This window comes from Suncus etruscus, chromosome 17, assembly GCF_024139225.1.
Source record: "Suncus etruscus isolate mSunEtr1 chromosome 17, mSunEtr1.pri.cur, whole genome shotgun sequence".
Classification (NCBI taxonomy): Eukaryota; Metazoa; Chordata; class Mammalia; order Eulipotyphla; family Soricidae; genus Suncus; species Suncus etruscus.
The window spans coordinates 73,220,849-73,245,933 of record NC_064864.1 but is presented as its reverse complement, the minus strand read 5'-3'; the positions used below and the strand labels follow the sequence as shown (position 1 = coordinate 73,245,933).

The following is a 25,085-nucleotide window of genomic DNA, read 5'->3' as shown; positions in this document are numbered from 1 at the left end:
ATCATGGGATGATGGGAATCAAAGCTGGGTCTGTCCTGGGTTGGCCGCATGCAAGGCATATGCCCCACCACTGTGCTATTTCTTCAGCCCCATCAGTTTAAACAAAACTGGAACATTGGTTTGGTTGATTTGGAACTGATCTGAAACTGGAGTGAGGTTTCGGGATCCACTCTTTGCATGTAAATTGAATAGCCAGTATTCTTCAGAGTAAATAGTCCTGCTCCTCCAGGAGCTTCTCCTTCCTGCAGATGTTGAGAGCTTGTGGGGGTTTTGGCATTTTGAGTATGAAACTCTGGGCCTTGTTTAAAGGCCCTTTGAATATGCTGCTGCTGACCTTTGGTATTACTACTGCTAGGTCTAAGGAGCTGAGCTGCACCTAGAGGGGCCCTGCAGTTTGCAGAGCCTTTGCATCTCCAGTGGGCTGTCTAGCCGAGCTATGTGTGCACACTGCCACCTAGAGATCGCTAAGGAGCTCAGCTCTCAGGTGTGAGCTCAGGCCTACAAGCACAGCCAGAGGGGCCTAGAGTTCTGCCTTCACGCTGGTGTGCCCGGTGTGCTCCTGGAGCAACAGTATAGTGGGGAGGTCATTTGCCTTGCATGTGGTCGACCTGGGTTCGATCCCTGGCATCCCATAGGGTCCCCTGAGCCTTCCAAGAGTAATTTCTGAGGGCAGAACTAGGAGTAACCCCCGAGCACCTCTGGGGCTTTATTATACTACCACAGCTTGTATGTGGTTGCTGGCCCCCCAGAATTTGCTGAAGTGCCTCCACATGTCTCTTAACCTGCACAGGAGCAGGGCTTTGAGGAAGATGCCGGGGAAAGAGGAAGGGGTGCTTGGCAGGTGAGCATTTGATGTTGTGACATACTTGCCTCAGGAATTGTCTTGCTTGTTTATACCTGCCCTTATACCCTAGACTTGTATTTGCCAATTTTTGTTTTTGTTTTTGGGCCACACCCAGATATACTTAGGGCTTACTCCTGGCTCTACTCTCAGGAATGCAGAGATTAAACCCCAGTCAGCCATGTGCAAGGCAAGCACCCTAACTGGCTTTACCTATCTATCACTCCTATCACTCAACCCCCTTTTGTGCCATTTTGAAGGAGGAAAGCTATATCATTGTTTGAATTTGTCTCCACCTGGGAACTGGGAACTTAAAAAAGTGTCTTTTTTGTGCATGTACTTGACTATAGAGATACTTTTTGTCTTACATAAAATAGTAATTATGCATAATTCTTCCAAAACATATGGAGTTCTCTTTCTTCCTTTTCAAAAACAACATATATGTTTTTGGCAGGTCTTTTAACCATAAGAGCTCTGAAGTGGAGTATATTAACAAATACAGACAGCTGGAAGCACAGGAATTTGACTTGTACGGCATCAAGAATTCACACAGGACACCAGGTAAAGTTCTTTTAAATACTGTAGCTGGGCAGGGTATGAGTCGTTTCAGAGAAAAACAGTGAATTCTTAGTTTTCCAAGAAATGTAGTATTGGGTTAGTAGAGAATTTATACAGCTTGTTAGTTTGGTCTGTGTGTGTGTGTGTGTGTGTGTATACATAGTAGGTAAAGAATTTATACAGTTTGTGTGTGTATGTGTGTGTATGTATGTGTGTGTGTATACATAGTAGGTTATAAATAATTCTCTCTCTCTTTTGTTTTTGGGCCACACCCAGTGATGCTCAAGGATTACTCCTGGCTATGAGTTCAGAAATTGCTCCTGTCTTGGGGGTCCATATGGAACGCCAGGGGATCGAACTGCAGTTCGTCCTAGGTCAGCTACAATCGAGGCAAACGCCGTACCACTGTGCCACCTCTCTGGCCCCAAATAATTTATTTATTTATTTATTTATTTTGGTTTTTGGGCCACACCCAGTAACGCTCAGGGGTTACTCCTGGCTATGTGCTCAGAAGTTGCTCCTGGCTTGGGGGACCATATGGGACACCGGGGGATCGAACCTCGGTCCGTCCAAGGTTAGCGCAGGCAAGGCAGGCACCTTACCTTTAGCGCCACCGCCCGGCCCCCCAAATAATTTATTTTTATCCTTTCAAACAAAATTCCAAAATAACCTGTTACTTTACAGTACAAAGAATAGGCTCTTAATTAGAACTGCTTAAAATTTTTATTGAAAAATACATTAAATTTGGGCCGGAGCGATAGCTCAGTGGTAGGGTTTTTGCCTTGCACATGGTTGACCCAGGACGGACCTGGGTTTGATTTCTGGCATCCTATATGGTCCCCTGAGCCTGCCAGGAGCAATTCCTGAGTGCAGAACCAAGAATAACCCCTGAATACCGCTGGGTGTGGTCCAAAAACAAAAACAAAAAAGAAAAATTCACTACATTTTTTTTACTTTATTTATACCTGGTTTACAAAATTGTTCATAATACTGTTTCAGGCATTGGGTGTTCCAATACAGTTTCACCACCATTATAACTCCCTCCATGATTGTCCCCAGTTTCCTAATCACTCCCAAGCCTGCCTCTTGACAAGCACAAAATAATCTCTATATATTGCTTGTTAGATCTAAATGGTAATGGGATTGTTGATTTAAAAAAAATTGAGTAAAAGAAATTTGCGAAAATTGTTATATCTTTTTTTTTTTCTGTGGTTTTTGGGTCACACCCGGCAGTGCTCAGGGGTTATTCCTGGCTCCAGGCTCAGAAATTGCTCCTGGCAGGCACAGGGGACCATATGGGATGCCGGGATTCGAACCGATGACCTCCTGCATGAAAGGCAAATGCCTTACCTCCATGCTATCTCTCCGGCCCCAAATTGTTATATCTTATAGTAGGGTCATTAAGTTGTTGTCCGAGGTTTACAAGCTACCGTATTTGTTACATTTGAGCATTCTGTGTTTTCTTTGTGGAGCTTATTAGATGGCTTCATTGCTATAGTCACATATAATTTGGTGTGTTCCTACTCGGTGTCAGTATTAAGGAATTTGAAAGTATTGTGTGGCCACATAAACGGCACCTACACCAGGAATTGCAGAATCTGTTGAGGTGGTTTGGATGAGGTGACATATTAGTGGCGGTGGGATGTAGATGTGACTGCTGGGCTTTCTGGAATTACATAGGAATTAGTAGAGAATTACATAAGAGTCACAGGTGAGGTCATGTCGCTGGTGAAGTCAATTGCTGGAAGTCACTCAGAAGTCACTCTTGGCAGGCTCGGGACCATATGGGATGCATTGATTCAAACCGGGGTCTGTCCTGTGTTGGCCACATACAAGGCTATGCTATTTCTCCCACCCCTGCCAGGAGTGATTTCTGAGTGCAGAGCCAGGAGTAACCCCTGGGTGCCGCTGCAGGGTTACCCAAAAACAAAAACCACCACCAACAGAAAAATCATTGGTAAGGTCAGATCTCAGGCCTTAGCTGAGTAGAGCACTCAAAAAGAATATCCACCAGCCACTTCGGGAGAGTAGACAGTTCATTGTAGATGGGAAATGGATATTAATATTAGTGGGGAGTGTAAGGTGTGGACTCTCTGAGCCAATTGGGTAGGATGTGAGAGGGGTTTACAACAGGGTATGTGCTTCTCTGTTTAGGGAAGACAGGATAAAGGGATTAGGGAAAGCAGGGTGTGTGCATCTAACTTTAAGTCATGTTCTTGCCAACTTAATGTGTTTTATTGTTTTCCATAGTTAATGTTTCCATTGGTGTAATGTTCTACTGTGTATTTTTATGCATTGAGCCTGTTTTTAAAATGCATGTTATGCATTTATGCTGTAGTACTTGTGTGTAGAGAAGGTTAATAGGAACAGACAGTTCCCCTAAAATAGTTTAAAAGTATAGGAACATGAAAGTTCCGGGATAGTGCTTAGTAAAAAGCATTAAGAAAAATTTTTTTTTATGGTTTTTGGGCCACACCCGGCGGTGCTCAGGGGCTACTCCTGGCTGTCTGCTCAGAAATAGCTCCTGGCAGGCACGGGGGACCATATGGGACACTGGGATTCGAACCAACCACCTTTGGTCCTGGATCGGTTGCTTGCAAGGCAAACGCCGCTGTGCTATCTCTCTGGGCCCGCATTAAGAAAGTTTTAAGTTACAAATGTATTGTGTATTTTGCAGAAATGTTATTTATTTATTTATTTATTTATTTATTTTTTTGGTTTTTGGGCCACACCTGTTTGACGCTCAGGGGTTACTCTTGGCTATGTGCTCAGAAATTGTCCCTGGCTTGGGGGTACCATATGGGACACCGGGGGATCCAACGGAGGTCCGTCCTATGCTAGCGCTTGCAAGGCAGACACCTTACCTCTAGCGCCACCTTCCCGGCCCAGAAATGTTATTTTTAAGATAGGCTGATATATTGATTTTACACTTTAAAGATTGTTTTCTGTTTTTTGTTTTGGTTTTTGGGCCACACCTGGCAGTGCTCAGGGGTTACTCCTGGCTGTCTTCTCAGAAATAGCTCCTGACAGGCATGGGGGACCATATGGGACACCAGGATTCGAACCAACCACCTTTGGTCCTGGACCGGCTGCTTGCAAGGCAAACGCCACTGTGCTATCTCTCCAGGCCCCCACTTTAAAGATTGTTGCTATGGAAATATTACCTGCATTTGGCTATAGGCGGAAGCCACATAACTTATGCCTTTTGTCTTTATGTAAAAAAGGGGGCAGTTGTGGTCCCACCCCCATTCTAACCAGGTAACTTGATCTTACCTGCTAGAACCCTCCCATTTCCTGGGAAGGATCTTGGAAAGGTTATATAAGGCCTTTGACCCAGAGGGATTAGGGTCTTTTTTGGTTCTTATGCCAGGATGGAGGTTGGAGGAGACACGGATGAAAGAAGTAAGACGCAGGGCTAGCTGAGAATGGTATGCGTAAATGGTTAGCAGCCACATTGGTTGGGCAGGGCAATAGAGATGTTATTTCTTTGGAAGCCTGCCTGTGAGTGAGTTCAATACCCGTTGCTTTCCTGGACCCAGACCCGCCGGTTAATGGGGGATGGAGCCACGTGGCCTGAGATGGCAGAGAAAGGCCCCTCCGTCCATTCATCCACCATCCAGCTCCATCCTAAGAACTGTTTTGCAACACTACATCTTCCCGTTCTTTATAGAAAAATGCAGAAATATGAGGTAAAATAAAGTAATTTGTATCACAAAGTTCTAGAAAAAGGCAAATGTTTCTATCTAAAAGGTAAAAGGAAAGGGGGTTGGCAGTTTCTTGCATAGGCATAGTGAAAGTTCGGAAAAATAGATAAAACTTTTGGCCTAAAAGCAGGGTGTCCCTACCCACAAAGCATCTTGCCATAAGACTAACTCAGGCTCCAGGCATACTAAATATATCTAATCTCAAAGTCTTTCTTCATGGTCCCAGGAAAAGTTTTCTTCAATCATGGTTGTTGGGCCTGGAGAGATAGCACAGCGGTGTTTGCCTTGCAAGCAGCTGATCCAGGACCAAAGGTGGTTAGTTCGAATCCCAGTGTCCCATATGGTCCCCTGTGCCTGCCAGGAGCTATTTCTGAGCAGACAGCCAGGAGTAACCCCTGAGCACCGCCGGGTGTGGCCCAACCCCCCCCCCAAAAAAAATCATGGTTCTTATTGTCAGGCTTCAATAATTAGAGACCTTGGTGTTTGCATAGAGCCTATGTCAAAGTCAGAGTGTCTTGAAGCATCTCCTGGTATCATCTCACTGTTACGTGGTAAGGCAGGGAAATCATCTGCCTTGAATGCGAGTCATTGCTAATATTCAATGGGTCATTAGAGTGTCTAGGGCTTGTCCTGTTGTAGGTGCAGAAAACTGTGCTAGATCTAAATATGGGACCCAAGGTTCAGGGGTGATTGGCCGATGTTTGACTGAAGCCTAAGTCAAGTCACTATGGCAAATGTTCAGGATGGAGGGCCCCCCGTAACAAAAAAGTTTGGATTCCCATCCCTAATGGATAGTCATTCCTCTCTATATCTAAAATTTCCCCAATTTAATGTGCCCATGCAAAAAAAGAACAGTGTCACAGGCTACTATTAGAGCCTAATAACAAACCAAAGAATCTCTATAACCTAGTTCTATCAAAACCACAAAATGCAGAGGATTCCATCTATACTATCTTCTATGAATTCCTACTAGCAAATTTAAATAGAAGGGGGGGAAACTACATCTATATCATGAAATATATGTATTAAGAATTATACATGGGGCTGAAGAGATAGCATGGAGGTAAGGCATTTGGCTTGCATGCAGAAGCTTGGTGGTTTGAATCCCGGCATCCCATATGGTCCCCCGAGCCTGCCAGGAGTGATTTCTGAGCATGGAGCCAGGAGTAACCCCTGAGCACTGCTGGGTATGACCCAAAATTAAAATAAAAATTACACATATTGAGGAAATACACCAAAGAAATATACAAAGGAGGTATAGATATCCCTTTTAAGTATTTTGAGGTAGTCTGAGGGGAAAATAAACACCGATCTGGCAATGTGGTCCTGAGTTGAAAAAATGGCTCACAGAAGTAACAGATCAGGAAATGTCCTAAAGCCAAAGGACTTTCAAAAGCTGAAACCAGTTGCGTACAACAGTTTATGGTGAGGTGTAGTGGAAGGAAAGGGGGCCACCGAAAACAGCAGTGGTGGTGTCATCTTCCCAGAAGAAAGAAATGGCTATATACAAGAAGGAAGGCTATATACAACATAGACATTATGGACAATATGGATGGACATTAGACAGAAGTGGCCACCACACACACACACACACACACACACACACACACACACACACACAAGACTAATCCAGGGGCCAGAGAAGTGGCGCTACAGGTAAGGCATCTGCCTTGCAAGCCTAGGCTAGGATGGACCTCAGTTTGATCCCCTGGCGTCCCATATGGTCCCCTCAAGCCAGGGGCTATTTCTGAGTGCATAGCCAGGAGTAACCCCTGACATCAAATGGGTGTGCCCCCCCCCCAAAAAAAAGAAAAAGATTGCTTTTGGAAAACTGACCCCGGTGGGAAGGGGTCAAAGTGTTCAAAATATAAAGCTGGCATGTCAAGTGGAACAGTTTCCCAATTCCTTGGAATAGCATTGTGATGGAAGTAAAACTTTGTTGAGGGGGCCGGAGAGATGGCATGGAGGTAAGGCGTTTGCCTTTCATGCAGGAGGTCATCGGTTCAAATCCCGGCACCCCATATGGTCCCCTGTGCCTGCCAGGAGCAATTTCTGAGCCTGGAGCCAGAAATAACCCCTGAGCACTGCCGGGTGTGACCCAAAAACCACAAAAAAAAAAACAAAAAAACTTTGTTGAAAAGGCTTTATTATGGTTTAAAACCTGGATAGAACATTCTTAAAACTAGTATAATATTAAAGGGTAGAATACTAAGTAATATGGTGATGAGCACTGTAAATATAGTCTACACCTTGGAGTATTGTATCACATGTCTCAGGCATCTAAGTTCTTTTACTAAAGGCAAACTGAGTTCACTGTAGCAAGAGTTCATGACATTTAGATGCCTTATCCAAGGTTATCTGAGGAGAAGGACATTAGATCATACAAACAAGGATAATCAAATGGAAAATGAAGTTTTAAATATTTGTTAAGACATTATCATATTTAGCACTGTAGTAGGAGTCCAACAGAATATATCACTGTAATGTGAAACTAGGATGCCCAAACTATATCTCAAAATATCACTGTGAACAAAAACATAAAAAGGTTATTATGAAAAGAATAGAGGGACTGGAGCGGTGGCACAGCAGTAAGTGTATGTGTCTGTATGTGCCTTGTATGTTTCTGACTTAGGATGGACCTCGGTTCGGTCCCCCAGCATCCCATATGGTCCCTCAAGCCAGGAACAATTTCAGAGTGCAGAGCCAGGAGTGACCCCTGAACATCACCTGAGGTGGCCCAAAAGTCCAAAAACAAAATAGATATTAAGACGTTAAAACATTTTAATAATGAGTACTGTCCATGTTTCTCAGTGCATTGTACAGCTGTTTCTGTGGGTAAAAGCATTAGAACAATACTATAAACATCCATAAAAAGTTAGTTGAACACCTGATTAAACAGCTGTATCCGTTGCTTCAGGTCTCTCTGAAATATAAGAAAAGAATATAAGCTGCTAAAGATTTCACAAATGAGTTGGAGATTTTTGAAACTTCTTGATCATCAGATTTATTTATTTATTTTTTTTGGGGGGGGAATGAACCCGTCTATGCTTAGGGGTTACTCATGGCTCTTCACTTAAAAATCGCTCCTGGCAGGCTTGAGGGACCATTTGGGATGCTGGGATTCGAACTGCCATCTATCCTGGGTCTACTTCATGCGAGGGAAATGCCGTACTGCTGTGCAATCTCTCCGGCCCTTGATCATCAAATTTAAACTATTTGTTGTCTTGCCACATTTTTACAATAGGCCATTTCACCACAATGGTTCATAATGGTTAACAGAATAAACAGAATAAATTGTATTCTTCAGAATTGTCCTTAGAATCTTTAGTGTACTGTGACGTATCAAGGTTTTCTAAAGAAAAGTCCACATAGATCTGTAATTTTTTCATCTGCTTGCCACATAGAAAAAGTGTTTCAGATACAAGCGTAGGTGGTAATTTTCAAATGTCTGTCCTTTTTAGAGAATCCTGCTGTGTTGCAGTGGCTGTAATAAACCCTATTGTTTCTGTTTTTTTTTTTTTCTTTGAAAAAAACTTAAGGAAGGGGCTGGAGAGATAGCATGGAGGTAAGGCGGTTACCTTTCATGCAGAAGGTCATCAGTTCGAATCCTGGCTTCCCATTTGGTCCCCTGAGCCTGCCAGGAGCGATTTCTGAGTACTGCCGGGTGTGACCCCCCCAAAAAATAACTTAAGGTAATCTTGCAGCATGCATTTGTCTGTAGATGCCAAAGGCAAAAATAAATGAGTAAAGACCTCTAATGTCTGAGATTCTTGGTAACAGATGAGGCATTGAACTGTGGATTTGAACTGGCCTTGGAAAAGTGTAGTAATAATACTCATTAAACTGCATGTATCTCTGCCAAGCTTGATTTGCGACTTTTGAGTCAACAAGATGACCACTATTTTACTTGTATTTTTCTGCCTATCAGCTTTATTCAAGTCCTGATGAAGACCATCCATCAGGAGTAGAAGTAGTTCATGTAGATCTTGTTGATTGTGCCCTGCAAACTTATCATTTAGCTTTTTTTTGTTTTTTTTTTTTTGGCTTTTGGGCCACACCCGGTTGACACTCAGGGTTACTCCTGGCTATGTGCTCAGAAATCGCCCCTGGCTTGGGGGGGACCATATGGGACGCCGGGGGATCGAACCACGGTCCTTCCTTGGCTAGCGCTTGCAAGGCAGACACCTTACCTCCAGCGCCACCTACCCGGCCCCATCATTTAGCTTTTCTTTCTTTTTTTTTTTTTTTTATGGTTTTTGGGCCACACCCGGCGGTGCTCAGGGGCTACTCCTGGCTGTCTGCTCAGAAATAGCTCCTGGCAGGCACGGGGGACCATATGGGACACCGGGATTCGAACCAATCACCTTTGGTCCTGGATTGGCTGTTTGCAAGGCAAACGCCACTGTGCTATCTCTCTGGGCCCCTATCTTAAAATCTTTTGGGTTGATATACCTGTGCTGTTCTGCCCACAAGGCTTTTATTATTTTATTTTTTGGTTTTGGGGCCACATCCAGTGACGCCCAGGGGTTACTCCTGACTATGTGCTCAGAAATCGTTCCTGGCTTGGGGGACCATATGGTACATTGGGGGATTTAACCGCAGTCCATCCTAGGTTAGTGCATGCAAAAGGCAGGTGCCTGACCAACAGCTCTTACCACTGCTCTGGCCCCAAGTTTTTTTTTTTTTTTGGTCACATCCAGCAGCACTCAGGGGCTACTCCTGGCTGTATGCTCAGAAATCGCTCCTGGCAGGCTCAGGGGACCATATGGGATGCTGGGATTTGAACTACTGTCCTTCTGCATGCAAGGCAAATGCCTTACCTCCATGCTATATCTCCGGTCCCTGGCTCCAATTTTTTAAATAATTTTTATAATTATATATTTTATAATTTTACCAAACTCTTCTACTACTTTGCCTTTATGTTCCAGTGGTTCTGACATGTTAACGTCCTCCTTGTAATTATTATGGTGAAAGTAATTAATCAACCTTGGAATAATATGTAGACATTTTGCTATTGTGCTCATGTAACAAGTGTTTCCTAAAATAAAGTCCTGTGAGAGCAGGACCACTCATCTACAGAATCGAGGTCTTGGAACTGGTCATTTCCTCTCCCAATAGTCTCTGCCTCAGTCTGTGGTATCAGCTTATTCTCATGGTTATCTGTTGGGGTTTCAGTTTGTTTCCTACTCTTGTCTTTCAAGTAGTCTGTGTTGGATCAGAGCATCTTTTTTTTTTCTTTTGTTGTTGTTGTTCAAAAGAACTGGAAAGCACCCACGGGACTCGAACCTCCGAGATTGGTTTCAAAGCAAAGCTTTCTGATAGCAAAGTAACTGCTGAGCTAAGGCCAGTCAGAGTCAGAGAGTCTTATCATGCTCCAGTGTCTAAGAGTTTTTTCATTTGTGAGAATCCTTCTGACAAGGCATAGTGAGACCCAGAGTTTCTTGGCAGGTTTGCTATCTATAGAAACAGAGGCATATCCTTTTCTTTGAATGAGATTACCAGTAATTCATTCATTATCATAATAGGCAAATTATTATTTTTGTTTTTTGGGTCACACCTGGCAGTGCTCAGGGGTTACTTCTGGCTCTGAGCTCAGAAATTGCTCCTGGCAGGCACGGGGGTGGGGTGGGGTGGGGGGGGTGGGGTGGGGTGGGGGTGGGGTGGGGAACCATATGGGATGCTGGGATTCAAACCACCTGTGCTTATCTCTCTGGCCCCAATTTTTTTTTTTTTACACCTGAGCATCTTCTTTAAAGTGTTATTTTACAGCTGTGTAGGGCTCTCCTTGAGGTAAATTCAGGAATTTAGTGAATAATGTTGAAGATAAAATGTCAGTCTGTGGCACGCCCATTTTCCTATATTTTAATGAGTTTTGAACGGTTGTGTAAGGTCTTTCAACTATGGCTTGTCCCTGTGGATTATAGGGGATACCAGTAATATGATTAATTTGCCATTATTTGCAAAATAATTGAAAAGTTTTACTGGTGTAGGTGGGACCATTGTCCATTTTTATGGATTGGGGGACACCCATGACAGAACAGTTGTAGCATGAAGGTGCAAACAGCTTTGTTTTTTTTTTCTGAAGTCATTGGTATTTCCTAGATAAAGTGTGAATATGTATCAACAACCACATGGAGATAGGGTTTCCTTGGAAATAAGTCAACATATGTAATATCCATTTGCCATAATTTATTTGTTAACGTTGGGGGTTGGCCCCAGCTACATGTGTTCTTTTATTCGAAGGTATGCAAGTTGTACCCTTATCCACAATCTGTCTGGATTGTATCCATGGAATATGCAGGGACTAGACATTTGTATGTAGTGCTGCATGTTTTTCTGTAGGGACTTAAAATATTGGCATGGTCAGATGATCAGCAGTTTCATTTCCTTGTGCCATTGGCCCTAGGAAGCCAGAATGGACTAAGAGCTCATTCTGTAAGTGATGAAAATTGGCTCAGAACATATTTTCAGAAGGGCTTGTAATTGCTGAAGCAAATCTTTCTTGTTTTTTTTTTTTTTTTTTTTTTTTTGGTCACATCTGGCAGTGCTCAGGGGTTAATCCTGGCTCCAAGCTCAGAAATCTCTCCTGGCAGGTTTGGGGAACCATATGGGATGCCGGGATTCGAACCAATGACCTTCTGCATGAAAAGCAAACGCCTTACCTCCATGTTATCTCTCTGGTCCCGAAGCAAGTCTTAAATAATATGGTTATGGGCTCGGAGAGATAGCACAGCGGCATTTGTCTTGCAAGCAGCCGATCCAGGACCAGAGGTGGTTGGTTCGAATCCTGGTGTCCCATATGGTCCCCCGTGCCTGCCAGGAGCTATTTCTGAGCAGACAGCCAGGAGTAACCCCTAAGCACCGCTGGGTGTGGGCCAAAAACAAAACAAAACAAAAAAATAATATGGTTATGAGCATTTAAAGAGGCAGTTACTATGCCTGGGAACAATCCTACCACGTAAGCTGAATTGCTTACTACATCGCATGGCTTTGAAACATGTGATAGCAAGTAATTTAAAGTAGCAAGTTTCACTTGTTGAGCAGACTTGTAATTTGTAGGCACTGTTGTGTTCATTGAAGGGCCAGTGATACTGCCTTTTCCTGATGAGGAATAATCAATGTAAAACATGGGGGCATTGGATATAGGGGAGGCATGGATAATAGAGATTACAAAATATGTCATTTTTGAAGAAATTCCAGGCCTTACCAGCCAGAAGATGGAAAAAACTTATCCGGAAAAATCTGATAGGGATGATCGAAGGGGTTCACTGAGAGGTAATATGCATTCTACTTCCCTTTTTGGAATTGGCAGTACTATTATTTCAGGATCAAATTCTTTTTTTTTTTTTTTTTTTTGGTTTTTGGGCCACACCCGTTTGACGCTCAGGAGTTACTCCTGGCTATGTGCTCAGAAATCGCCCCTGGCTTGGGGGGACCATATGGGACGCCGGGGGATCGAACCACGGTCCGGTCCGTTCCTTGGTAGAGCTTACAAGGCAGACACCTTATCTCTAGCGCCACCTTCCCGGCCCCTCAGGATCAAATTCTAACAAACTACTTTGATCCTTGCTTTGATAAGAGCAGCAATCAATTCCAAATAGGGCACAAATGTATGAGGTTGCTTGCTGTGTAAGTAATTCCAGAGATCCAGTAAGTTGAGCATAGCACCTGTAGGAGAATTAGGAATTGGCAAAAATTAAAAGTTACACCTTCTTCCAGGTATGAACCTGGATGGATAGGACTTTTGGAGCTGGTCCATGAAAAATCCAATTCCTTTTGGGCCTTTTTTTTTGGGTCACATCTGGCAGTGCTCAGGGGTTACTCCTGGCTCTGCACTTAGAAATTGCTTCTGGCAGGCTCGGGGGACCAATTGGAATGCTGGGATTCAAACCACCTTCCTTCTCTATGCAAGGCAAATGCCCTACCTCCCATGCTATTTCTCTGGCTCCCCTTTTGGGCCTTTTGAGTTAAACCCCTGGGACTGGTACTATTTAAGTCCAGATCTTCCTTCAGTATGCTGAATAAGTTGCTGAGTTCAGAGTTTGGAATACCGAAAGAGGGATGGATCCAATTTATATCACCTAAAAGTTTTTTAAAATTATAAAGAGTCCTTAGATTTTTCTGATAAATAGAAATCTTTTGGGGACACACTGAAGTATGATCCAATATAAAGCCAAAGTTTTGAAATGGAGGCAGAGTCAAAATTTTTCTGTGGCTGCTGTTAAAGCAGCAATCTTCAAGCAACTGATGACATATTCACACAAACACTGTAATTCTCTGTCCACAGAGCAGGTCATGAGAATGCCATCCAGGTACTGGTCCAAATATGCCTGGGTAAACTTTTAGTGAGCTGGAGGTAAGACCTGATAAATCAACAAAATATTGACCATGGTGGGTGAGTTCACCATGCCCTGAAGTAAAACTATCATTGAAACCACTGCATAGGGGTTCTGTTATTGAGAAAGGGAACTGAAAAGTGATTTCTGTCTTTTGGATGTATGGAAATAGTATAAAATTAGTCTTTTGGAGCCAGAGTGATAGTGCAGCTATGGGGTGTTTGCCTTGCATGCAGCAGATCCAGGATTGACCTGGTTTGATCCCTGGCATCCCACATGGTCCCCCAGTCAGGAGCAATTTCTGAGCGAATAGCCAGAAGTAACACTTGAACGTCACTGGGTGTGACTCCCTCAAAAAAAAGTCTTTTAAGTCAACTACTATCAACAACCATTCTTTTGGATTGGCTACTAGTGAAGGTAAGCTATTCTGTAGTTTCCCCATAAGACAGCTCTTAAATCAGATAACTACGTGATTTCTTTGTATTACAAATATAGGGGAATTCCATTTTTTTTTTTTTTTAGTTTTTGGGTCACACCCGGCGATGCTCAGGGTTACTCCTGGTTGTCTGCTCAGAAATAGCTCCTGGCAGGCACGGGGGACCATATGGGACACCGGGATTCGAACCAACCACCTTTGGTCCTGGATCGGCTGCTTGCAAGGCAAATGCCGCTGTGCTATCTCTCCGGGCCGGGGGGAATTCCATTTCAAAAAGGAGGTTTCAATGTGTCCCTAGTGTGCTACTAGTCTTAGCCACTTGTCAGCTAAGTTTCTCAGTACCTCTTTTTTTGTGCAGTTCATGGGCCATTTGGGAATCCAGATTGGAACATTTCATTTCTGTTTGGTTGGAATGGGTGTTAGGTGCTTTATCCCAATGGCCCCAACTAAAATGGTGAAACATCTGAGCTGGTGGGCTGGAAGGGGGTTGGGTGATAAGGAGAAACATCTGAGCTGGTGAAATGAGAAGGGGTTGGGCAAGGGATGTGATATTCCTCCTTCCATTGCTTAATGTAAATCATGTCCCCAGAGGTTTATGAAAACTGGAGCTACATGTAATAGAAAAACAGCCTGTTGATTTTTCTGGTCCGAAGCACTTCAAAAGCCTAGTGCTCTGGCAAACAGACACCGAGGGCAAAACACCACCTATTCCTTTCAGGCTATAAGTATATTCTGCAAAACCCAGTTGCAGGGCCAGTGTTTTTTTTTTTTTTTTTTTTTTTTTGGTTTTTGGGCCACACCCGGTAACGCTCAGGGGTTACTCCTGACTATGCGCTCAGAAGTCGCTCCTGGCTTGGGGGACCATATGGGACGCCGGGGGATCGAACCGCGGTCCGTCTGAGGCTAGCGCAGGCAAGGCAGGCACCTTACCTTTAGCGCCACCACCCGGCCCCCCCTTTTTTTTTTTTGGTTTTTGGGCCACACCCGGTAACGCTCAGGGGTTACTCCTGGCTATGCGCTCAGAAGTCGCTCCTGGCTTGGGGGACCATATGGGACGCCGGGGGATCGAACCGCGGTCCATCCGAGGGCCAGTGTTTTAAAGCAATCACAGAAACTTCAGCATCAGAGTCAAACATTCCTTCAAACCTCCTGGCATGAATTTCAAGGGTTAATGTTGGATTTTTTTCAGGGAGGGCTGCATTGGGTGGCACTCAGGTTATTCCTGGCTCTATGCTTAGAAACTGCTCCTGGCAGTTTCAGGGGACCAAATGGGATGCCAGGATCGAACCCAGGTCAGTCCCAAGTTGGCTGCATGCAAGGCAAATGCTCTATCCACTGTGGTATCACTCTGGTCCCTAGATTTTCTTCTTTAAGCTTAGCAGTAAAAACTATTAATGGATTAACAGAATCAGTGAGATTTGTATTTCCATAACTCCCTTCCCTGATGCCATCTGACTTGCTAGGCATAACATAAGGAGGTAATAAAATTTGAGCTGTTTTTACATTTTCAAAAGTCCAAACTGTGGGTATGGAAACAGGAACTATTATTTCTCTAACATGGTTTGAATCTATTAATTCCAGATGAACAGAAATGCCTTCAAGTGTCAGTCTACTTTTCCCAATGATTAACCCATAGTTCCTGAAGTAATTGACCCTTTTATGCCAGATCTTACCTTGTAAGGACATTGAGCTGATATTATGGTTAATTTTCAGGGCAGTGCACAGCTTCCTGAAGTGGCAGGTTTTAATGAGCTTATGCTGTATAGTTCCTTTGGGCTGGGCTGGGAAGCTGAATTATTGATGGAGAAGTTCCCTCATTTTGTGGGGCCTGGGATAGGTCCCAGTCCAGTTTCTCAAGGCAGGATTATTAAGTCTTGGCCTCAAAGGGGTTCAGGAGCTGGAGCAGTAAAGGATCGTATCCTGAAATCTCTGTAAATGGCTCATTTTGCCACATTTAAAGCATCTGATGTGAACCTGAGGGTCTGTTTTTGGACCCCTTCTTCAGTTGCTGCAAATAATGATAAGATGAGAAACAATGTCTAGCCTAATGGAATCCTTTGCCACACCTTGGGCAAAGTCCAGGTGGTCTCCTTGGGCAGAGTCCACCATGTCCACTAAATGGATAATTCTGTCTGTGCTGGTTCCCTGGAGTTTGCATTTAAACAGTATAGAGGTTGACAGAGGGGCAGCAGTGGGCTGAGAGAGGAAGAACTGTATATTCCCTACAAGCATGTAGGAAAGCATGGGACATAATTGGTCTGACAATTTTTATTGGCATTGTCAAAGGCTAACATTTTTGTCAGGACCTGTTGTGCTTCATGTTTTTAATCTGCCTCTGGATAGCCTCTGTCAGTTTCCCTAGAAATTCTGCACATGGATCAGAATCTCCCTGGAAAATCTTTGTATAGATACTCTTTTTTTTTGGTGGAGGAAGCTCACATCCAGCAGCACTCAGGGATTACTCCTGGCTCTACACTCAGAAATCGCTCCTGGCAGACTCAGGGGACCATATGGGACACCGGGATTTGAACCGCTATCCATCTGCATGCAAGGCAAATGCCTTACCTCCATGCTATCTCTCAGGCCCCTGTATAGCTACTCTTAAATTTGGCATCAGAATCAAAATTTTTCCAGGCCTTCAACGCAAGCTCTCTGACAAGTCCCAAAACAGCATGGTATCATTTTGCCTACTTATTTATTTCTGAGAACTCCCCTTCTCCTATCAGCAGCTCATAAGACAATGGAACTCCTGCAACTATCCTTTCAGAATGAAGTAAGCTTACTCTTAGCTCCTTCATAAGACCACATCTTCTGTAAAAATTGGGAAGCACTCAGGCAAAATATTAAAGTTCTGATGGGTCCAACACCCACTGTCATATCTCCAGGTACAAGGAATTCAACAGAAAACTGAGAAAGTGGGCCATATTCCGAGCATACTTTCTTAAATTGACTGAGATATTCTATGTTTAAATCCATATAGGTTGAAATTTGATTGTTTTCCTGTGGGGAGGGAGTTAGTCCCAGGTCTGTGTTAATGCCAATTTCTCTGAGAATTGGCAGCTGTGGTAGGGTCAAGGTGAGTGGTAATCGTACAGGTCTGCTTTCTGATTCAGCATCTGGGCTGTCACTATATAGTTTTTGTCATTAGTTCCATTTAATAAATATCAGCCAGTGAAGCTGCTATCTCCTCTGGCCTCACACCAAAGGGAGATGGCAAATTACCAGCCTCAGGACTTTTGGCTTGACCACGTGTAATTACTGGAAATACATTTTTGTTTTCCAGTGTTGGGTGCCTTTTAGAAACAGTAGAGGCCACTCCAGAAACATTTGAAAGCATTTCAGAAAGTTTGGTTAGAATTTTTCACATTTCTTGATACATTCAAACTATAATAACAAGAACTACTACCAGAGTAATTATGTATAAACTTCTATGTTGGTTTGTTTTATCTTGACTGTTGGAACAAAGAAGGTAAACATATACATGAAAAGAGGCCAGGCTTCATCAACCCCAAAACAAACTATTGTCACAACTTTAAAGCAAATAGAAGGGGCCAGAACAGAGATGCAGCAGTAGGGCATCTGCCTTGCACGTGGCTGACCCAGGACGGACCTGGGTTCAATCCCCCAGCATCCCATATGGTCCCCCAAGCCAGGAGTGATTTCTGATTGCAGAGCCAGGAGTAACCCCTGAGCATCACTGGATATGGCCACCCCCCAAAATAAAACCCAAATATAAGCTACTTAAAAAATCCACAGCAGAAAAATCTGCTTAAGCAGTCACCAGACTATCCCAGAGAACTTCTCATTAGTTGTAGATAAAGTCCCTGCTCTGGTGTCAAGTGTAAATGAGGCAGGTAAGGTCAGATTTAAAGATGTAGAAGTCGGGCCCGGAGAGATAGCACAGTGGTGTTTGCCTCGCAAGCAGCCAATCCAGGACCAAAGGTGGTTGGTTCGAATCCCGGTGTCCCATATGGTCCCCCGTGCCTGCCAGGAGCTATTTCTGAGCAGACAGCCAGGAGTAATCCCTGAGCAATGCCGGGTGGCTTCTGTGTTTAGGGAAGACAGGGTAAGGGGATTAGGGAAAGCAGGATATATGCTCTAGATGCTAAGTAGGGTGTGTGCTTAAGGTGATTAGCTACAGGGGACCATATGAGATGCTGGGGGATTGAACCCTCATTGGCTATGTGCAAGGTAAGTACCCTATTTCTTATATTTTGTCCAGCCTCTAAGACCAGTATTTTTCTATTTATCCATTTCTCTGTATTTGCACGGACATATAGAAATATTATTTCAAGTGATACAAAACAATAGCCAGTAAGTGGAAGCAATATAATTGCATGACACTTGACCAATAGAAAAAATATGGTGGTATACTTAGGAAGAATAAATCTACCCTGTAACAAACAAATGTCATTTAGAGTCAAAGAGGGAAATTCTGGAGTTGAAGATCACAAGAAAAGCATAGTCTACAAATACAAAGTTCCAGCCTGGATTTAGTCTTTTTTTGTTTTTTTGGGTCATACCCGGCAGTGCTCAGGGATTACTCCTGGATCCATGCTCAGAAACTCCCCTGGCAAGCACAGAGGACCATATGGGATGCCGGGATTCGAACCACCGTCCTTCTGCATGAAAGGCAAATGCCTTACCTCCATGTTATCTCTCTAGCCCCTTGGGTTTTAGTCTTATACCTCAGTACATAGGTCCCCACATATGCAGAGTGTATTCATGGGGTCTCTGAGCACTCCCAAGATCACATCACATAGCTTAAGCTCCAGATTTCCAGGTTCGACCATCTGGTGGTAAATTGAAATATTGCAGCTAGCGGGAAGGCATGCAAAGTGAGTGCAGAGAACCAAGTCAGAATCTGAGCACTCCTGGTTCCAAGTCACTCTAGGCTCTGAGCTTAGGTCCACATGCTTGATACCTTGCATGGAATCACCCAGCCTTATTTTCCAAATAATAAAAGTAGTTTTTTCTTGATAGTAAGTACATCAATTTTTTTTTTTGTGGTTTTTGGATCACACCCGGCAGTGCTCAGGGGTTATTCCTGGCTCCATGCTCAGAAATTGCTCCTGGCAGGCACGGGGGACCATATGGGACACCGGGATTCGAACCGATGACCTTCTGCATGAAAGGCAAACGCCTTACCTCCATGCTATCTCTCTGGGCCCAGTACATCAAATTTTAATGGGTACATTAAGATCCTAGGCTGGAATATTTTAACAAGCCCATATACAAGTATATTTTAAAAAGCCATCAACAAATATAAACTCATAGCAATGTCCTATTTTTGCCTTAGTTCTCTACACCTCAACGTTAAAAATTCTTTTGGGGGTGTTTGAGTCACTCCTGGCTTTGCACTCAAAGTTTGCTCCTGGTAGGCATGGGGGACCATACTGGATGCCTGGGATTGAACCCTGGTCTGTCCCAGTTCGGCAACATTCAAGGCAAACACCCTACTGCTGGGCTATCGCTCTGACCCCAAACCAAATTCTATTTTTTTTCCTTGGGGGGGGGTGTCTCACCCGGCAGTGCTCAGGGGTTACTCCTGGCTCTATGCTCAGAAATCACGTCTGGCAGACTTGGGACCATAGGGGATGCTGGGATTCGAACCACCGTCCTTCTGCATGCAAGGCAAACACCTTATCTTTATGCTATCACTCTGGCCCCTACCAAACCAAATTCTTTTCTTTTTTTTGCAAACCAAATTCTTTTCTTTTTTTTTTGTTTTTTTTTTTTTTTGTTTTTTGTTTTTGGGTCACACTTGGTGGCGCTCAGGTGTTATTCCTGGCTCTGTGCACAGAAATCGCCATGGGGGGGCCGGAGTGGTGGCGTAAGTGATAGGGCATTTGCCTTGCATGCGGCTCACCTAGGACCGACCATAGTTCTATTCCCTGGTCTCCCAAGCCAGGAGCGATTTCTGAGCGCAGAGCCAGGAGTAACCCCTGAGTGTCACCACGTGTGGCCCCAAAACAAAAACAAGTAACTCCTGGGAGGCACAGAGGGCCATATGGGATGCCAGGATTCAAATCACCGTCCTGTATTGTTTGTGCACAAGGCAAATGCCTTATTGCTGTGCTATTCTCTGGCTCCCCAAACTAATTTTTTTTTCAGTTTTTGGGTCATACCCAGTAGTGCTCAGGGGTTACTTGTGGCTCTGTGCTCAGAAGTCACTCCTGGCAGGCTCGGGGGACCATATGGAATGCCGGAATTTGAACCGGGGTTCGTCCTGTATTGGCTGTGTGCAAGGCAAACACCTTACCACTGTGCTATCACTCTAGCCCCACTTTTTTTGGGGGGGGGGGGTCATACCTAGAGGCGCTCAGGGTTTACTCCTGATTCTGCTCTCAGAAATTGCTCCTGGCAGGCACAGGGGGGACCACATGGGATGCCAGATTTGAACCACCATCCATCCTGAATTGGCTATGTGCAAGGCAAATGCCCTACTGTTATGCTATCTCTCCAGCCCCTCCAAACCAAATTCTTAATGATGCAGAAATGCTTGTAGAGAAGGAAGAAGGGCCTCCTCAGCTTTCTTACCCAAAGTGCATTTGAAGTCATTTTCTGTGAGCTGTAGTTGCTTCATCTAGGTTGGTCATTGTTGGGCCTTAGTCCAGAGCTAGAAATTGGCTAGAAATTGCTCACAGATTTTTCCTCTGTGAAGGGTCTGTAAAAACCTTCTAAGTCACCCTATATTGGGATAAAGCTCAAGGACAGAAGATAGGGCTAGCCGAGCATATTCCTTTGTTGTTCGTCAAGCTCTTAAAACATTAAGAACTAGTTTATGGGGCTGGAGAGATAGCATGGAGGTAACGCATTTGCCTTTCATGCAGAAGGATGGTGGTTTGAATCCTGGCATCCCATATGTGGCATCCCTGTGGCTGCCAGGGGCGATTTCTGAGCCTAGAGCCTGGAGTAAGCCCTGAGCACTGCCAGGTGTGACCCTGTGGTGTACCCCAAGACCCACCCATATCTGGGAGGAGTTTTGGGAACCGGATAATAGGTGTAACTACCTGCAAGACCTCCCATTTCTGGGAGGGGTCTGGAAAAGGATAGATAAACCTCTGAGCCAGGGGATTCGGGCCTTTTTGCCGTTTTTCTTTTGGCCCGGCTTGGCTTCCTGGCTTTTGGATCTTTGGGCCACATGGAGCCCAAAGGGAAGATGGCTAACAGGAAATAAGATGCAGGGCTAGCAAAATATAGCTGTGCTTGAAAGGTTGACATAGGCCACACACCTGTGGTGGCAAGGGCATGAATAAAGATGATTCTTCCTGATGGCTGCGTGTGAGTGAATAATTTCACCTGGGCCTGGAACTCGCCAAAAGAAAAACGGCAAAAAGGCCCGAATCCCCTGGCTCAGAGGTTTATCTATCCTTTTCCAGACCCCTCCCAGAAATGGGAGGTCTTGCAGGTAGTTACACCTATTATCCGGTTCCCAAAACTCCTCCCAGATATGGGTGGGTCTTGGGGTACACCACATTTCCCCCTTTTTTAAATATTTTCATGCGCCAACGTAATAAAGTGAAAATTAATATACCAGCCCTTTTCAAAAACATATTATTTGCAAAATATACTTTACACCTGTAACCTAAAATTCTATTAATGCTTTTTTACCAAGCACTATTTTGGAACTTTCATGTTCCTATACTTTTAAACTATATTGGGGGAACTTCATTGTTCCTATAACTTTTCTATACACAAGTACTGCAGCATACATGCATAACATACATTTTAAAAACAGGCTAAGTACATTAAAATACACAGTAAAACATTTTGCAATTGAAAATATTAACTTTGAAAGACAACAAAACACATTTAAATCATAAAGAAAATGACTAAGACAAAGATGCAGGTGGTTAGAAATTAGATGTTAAAATGGGCTAATCTGTATTACCTCCCTTATATTTTTATTTTTTAACCACTAACTAATTAAAACTTATTCCATCACCAACTATGAGTAAAATATTACTACCCACTAATTTTCTACACCTAAAACCATAGTTTAGATTAATTTGTCCCACGCTGATCTCACCACGTGGCTTTTGTAAACTTTTAAAGTTCAGATGTTGGTTTGTCCCACGCTGATCTTACCACGTGGCTTTCTTCCGTAGTTCCAGGCTCTGCTGCCGGTTTGTGATCTGGAGCGTGGATTCCAGGTTTTTCGCTTTTCCGGGCAAAGCTGAGCCCAGCCAAGCCGATCCCAGCCGAGATTCCAGCCGAGCCGAGCCCAGCCGCTTGGAGCTTTTCGCAGCTTTTTTTTTTCTTTGGGCGCACTTTGCAAGCAAGTTTTCGGCCACTTTTCTGATGCTGGAGGGGCTTCACCGCTGCCTTATTTTTCCCTCCGGGCGCACTTTGGAAGCAGCTTATGGATGTTCAGAGTTTCAAGTGATTTAAACTAAAAGTTCAGTTTGAAATTTCCAAAGTCGAAATCCAAATTCAAGCCAAAGGTCATTTTTAGAAAATCAGTCCACTTTAAATACAGTCTTTTTTCTCCTCCGTTTCCAATTTAGACTTTTAATAAGTTTTTGAAGAGGCCGAGGTTTTTGGTTTTTGTAACAAAGTTTTAGTTCTGGGCCTGGGCTGGAGGTGATGCAAGCTTTCACCTTTGTACTTTCAGTTGCCCTTCTGCCCCTAGAAGGGGTTGCGGCCATCTTTGAACATGGCTTTACGTGGCCAAACACTTTGGGCTGACTGCATTTGAACAAAGCGAAAATCAAACAGAAGAGCAGAAATCTCACCATTTTTGCTGATTTCTTGGGTCCAGGATTCAGGTCAAAGTTCGGAGCGCCAGATGTTGTGTTAAATAAATAACGATGGGGCTGGATGGTGAAGGATGCCATCCAGCCCACGTGGCTCTGCAACCTCCATGCAGCCGGCGAGTTCCAGGCCCAGGTGAAATTACTCACTCACACGCAGCCATCAGGAAGAATCATCTTTATTCATGCCCTTGCCACCACAGGTGTGTGGCCTATGTCAACCTTTCAAGCACAGCTATATTTTGCTAGCCCTGCATCTTATTTCCTGTTAGCCATCTTCCCTTTGGGCTCCATGCGGCCCAAAGATCCAAAAGCCAGGAAGCCAAGCCGGGCCAAAAGAAAAACGGCAAAAAGGCCCGAATCCCCTGGCTCAGAGGTTTATCTATCCTTTTCCAGACCCCTCCCAGAAATGGGAGGTCTTGCAGGTAGTTACACCTATTATCCGGTTCCCAAAACTCCTCCCAGATATGGGTGGGTCTTGGGGTACACCACATGACCCAAAAAACAAACAAATAAAAAACAAAAGAGAACTACAGTTTAGGGCTGGAGAGATAGCACAGTGGTAGGGCGTTTGCCTTGTATGCAGCCAAGTCAGGATGAACGGTGGTTTGAATCTTGGCACCCCATATGGTACCCCATGTCTGGCAGGAGCAATTTCTGAGCACAGACCTGTCATTTCTCAGTATTTTGTATACAGTGCGGTTAATTTTGAGGAGTTTTGAGTTGGACATATCTTTACAAGTGATAGTTCTTTTTTGAAAACAGAAGACTCAAATAATAGTTTTTTTGACATTGGGAGGATGAGTGGAAGGAAAGTAAGTTAATGATAATGAAAAGAATCAAGGGAGAGGGGCCGGAGAGATAGCATGGAGGTAAGGTATTTGCCTTTCATGCAGAAGGTAATTGGTTTGAATCCCGGCATCCCATATGGTCCCCCGAGCCTGCCAGTAGCGATTTCTGAGCATAGAGCCAGGAGTAATCCCTGAGTGTCACCGGGTGTGACCCAAAATAAAAAAAAAAAGAGGTCCGGAGAGATAGCATGGAGGTAGGGATTTGCCTTGTATGCAGAAGGACAGTGGTTTGAATCCCGGCATCCGATATGGTCTCCTGAGCCTGCCAGTAGCGATTTCTGAGCAGAGACAGGAGTGTAACCCCTGAGTGTCACCGGGTATGACCCCTCCCAAAAAAAAAAAGAGAGCTAGAGAGATAGCATGGAGGTAGGGCATTTGCCTTGCATGCAGAAGGACAGTGGTTCGAATCCCGGCATCCCATGGTCTCCCGAGCTTGCCAGTAGCGATTTCTGAGCGTAGAGCCAGGAGTAACCCCCGAGTGTCACCGGGTATGATCCCCCCCCAAAAAAAAGAGCCGGAGAGATAGCATGGAGGTAGGGCATTTGCCTTGCATGCAGAAGGACAGTGGTTCGAATCCCGGCATCCCATATCGTCTCTCAAACCTGCCAGGAGCAATTTCTGAGCATAGAGCCAGGGTGTGACCCCCCAAAAAAAATCAAGGGAGAAAAGAGTTTGCTTTTAATGATGGGATGGACTGGATGAGGGAACTGGGAGGGTGGGCTGTCCAGAACTTTCCTCAGTGGCTGTGGGAGAACTGGGAAGAATTTTTCTCCATAAAGAAACTGGTTTTTCTTGAAGAGGCCATGTCAGGTTTGGTTTCTTTCAGTTTTGAAAAATTCTGAACAAGCACTACATAGCTTGATCTAGACATTGGAAAATATGACCATCTTGATGACAGATTCAGACAAACTGAAAACTAGAGTGTGAGCAAATGTAGGAGAATAGATGGAAAAGTTAGGCCTGTGTCACAGGAAGGAACACTTCGAGAGTGGGGGGAGGGGAGAACTGGGGCAGAGGAGTGATGTTTGCGGGAAGTACAGGGAGAAGCAGGGAGAGATGCTTGGAGAGAGGAGTGAACTTGGTGCTAAGTTTGGTGAGATTTGCTCATTAGGACCTCAATGATAAACCTATGGCACACGTGCCAGCGGTGGCATGAAAAGGCCTTGCAGCTGGCACGTGGGAAGAGGTCTGCAATTAAGATATGCAGCGCAGTGGGAGGCGAGTGTGCCGGTGTCTGCTTTGCAGCCCACCTAGCAACAGGGCCCGACTGGGAGGACTGGGCCCAACAGGGAGGACTGGGCATTGTGCGGCAGTTTGGGCACTCGGGCTCAAAAAGGTTAGCCGTCACTGATTGGGGAAGTGAAGCAAGTTGGTACCGATTGGATTTTGATGCATCCCTTCTATGGTAGTGGGAGAGCCAGGAGAGGAGGTGACTGTGAGGGTTCTTAGGAGTCTGACTGTCCCTTGGCTACACAGGCAGTTATCTGACTGGTTCTGCCAGTTTATACTTTCTGCTTGTCTCTCTCACATTCTTCTAAGTAGCAGGGACTAGGTGTCCCCTCCAACTTCACACCTCAAACTTGAAATACAAGTTTCTTCTTTA

General features: G+C 44.4%; 2 protein-coding genes across 2 annotated transcripts in view; one reads left to right on the top strand and one right to left on the bottom strand.

Moving 5' to 3' along the window:
• ATP5MJ (ATP synthase membrane subunit j) overlaps positions 1-25,085 on the bottom strand; it is a 425,762-nt gene that overhangs the window by 27,423 nt on the left and 373,254 nt on the right. The window lies entirely within an intron of this gene.
• Positions 1-25,085, top strand: part of TDRD9 (tudor domain containing 9) — a 123,236-nt gene that overhangs the window by 15,811 nt on the left and 82,340 nt on the right. The window contains exon 3 of the mRNA XM_049790470.1: positions 1,284-1,402. Coding sequence (XP_049646427.1) covers positions 1,284-1,402 — 119 coding nt within the window. The remainder of the gene's footprint in view (positions 1-1,283; positions 1,403-25,085) is intronic.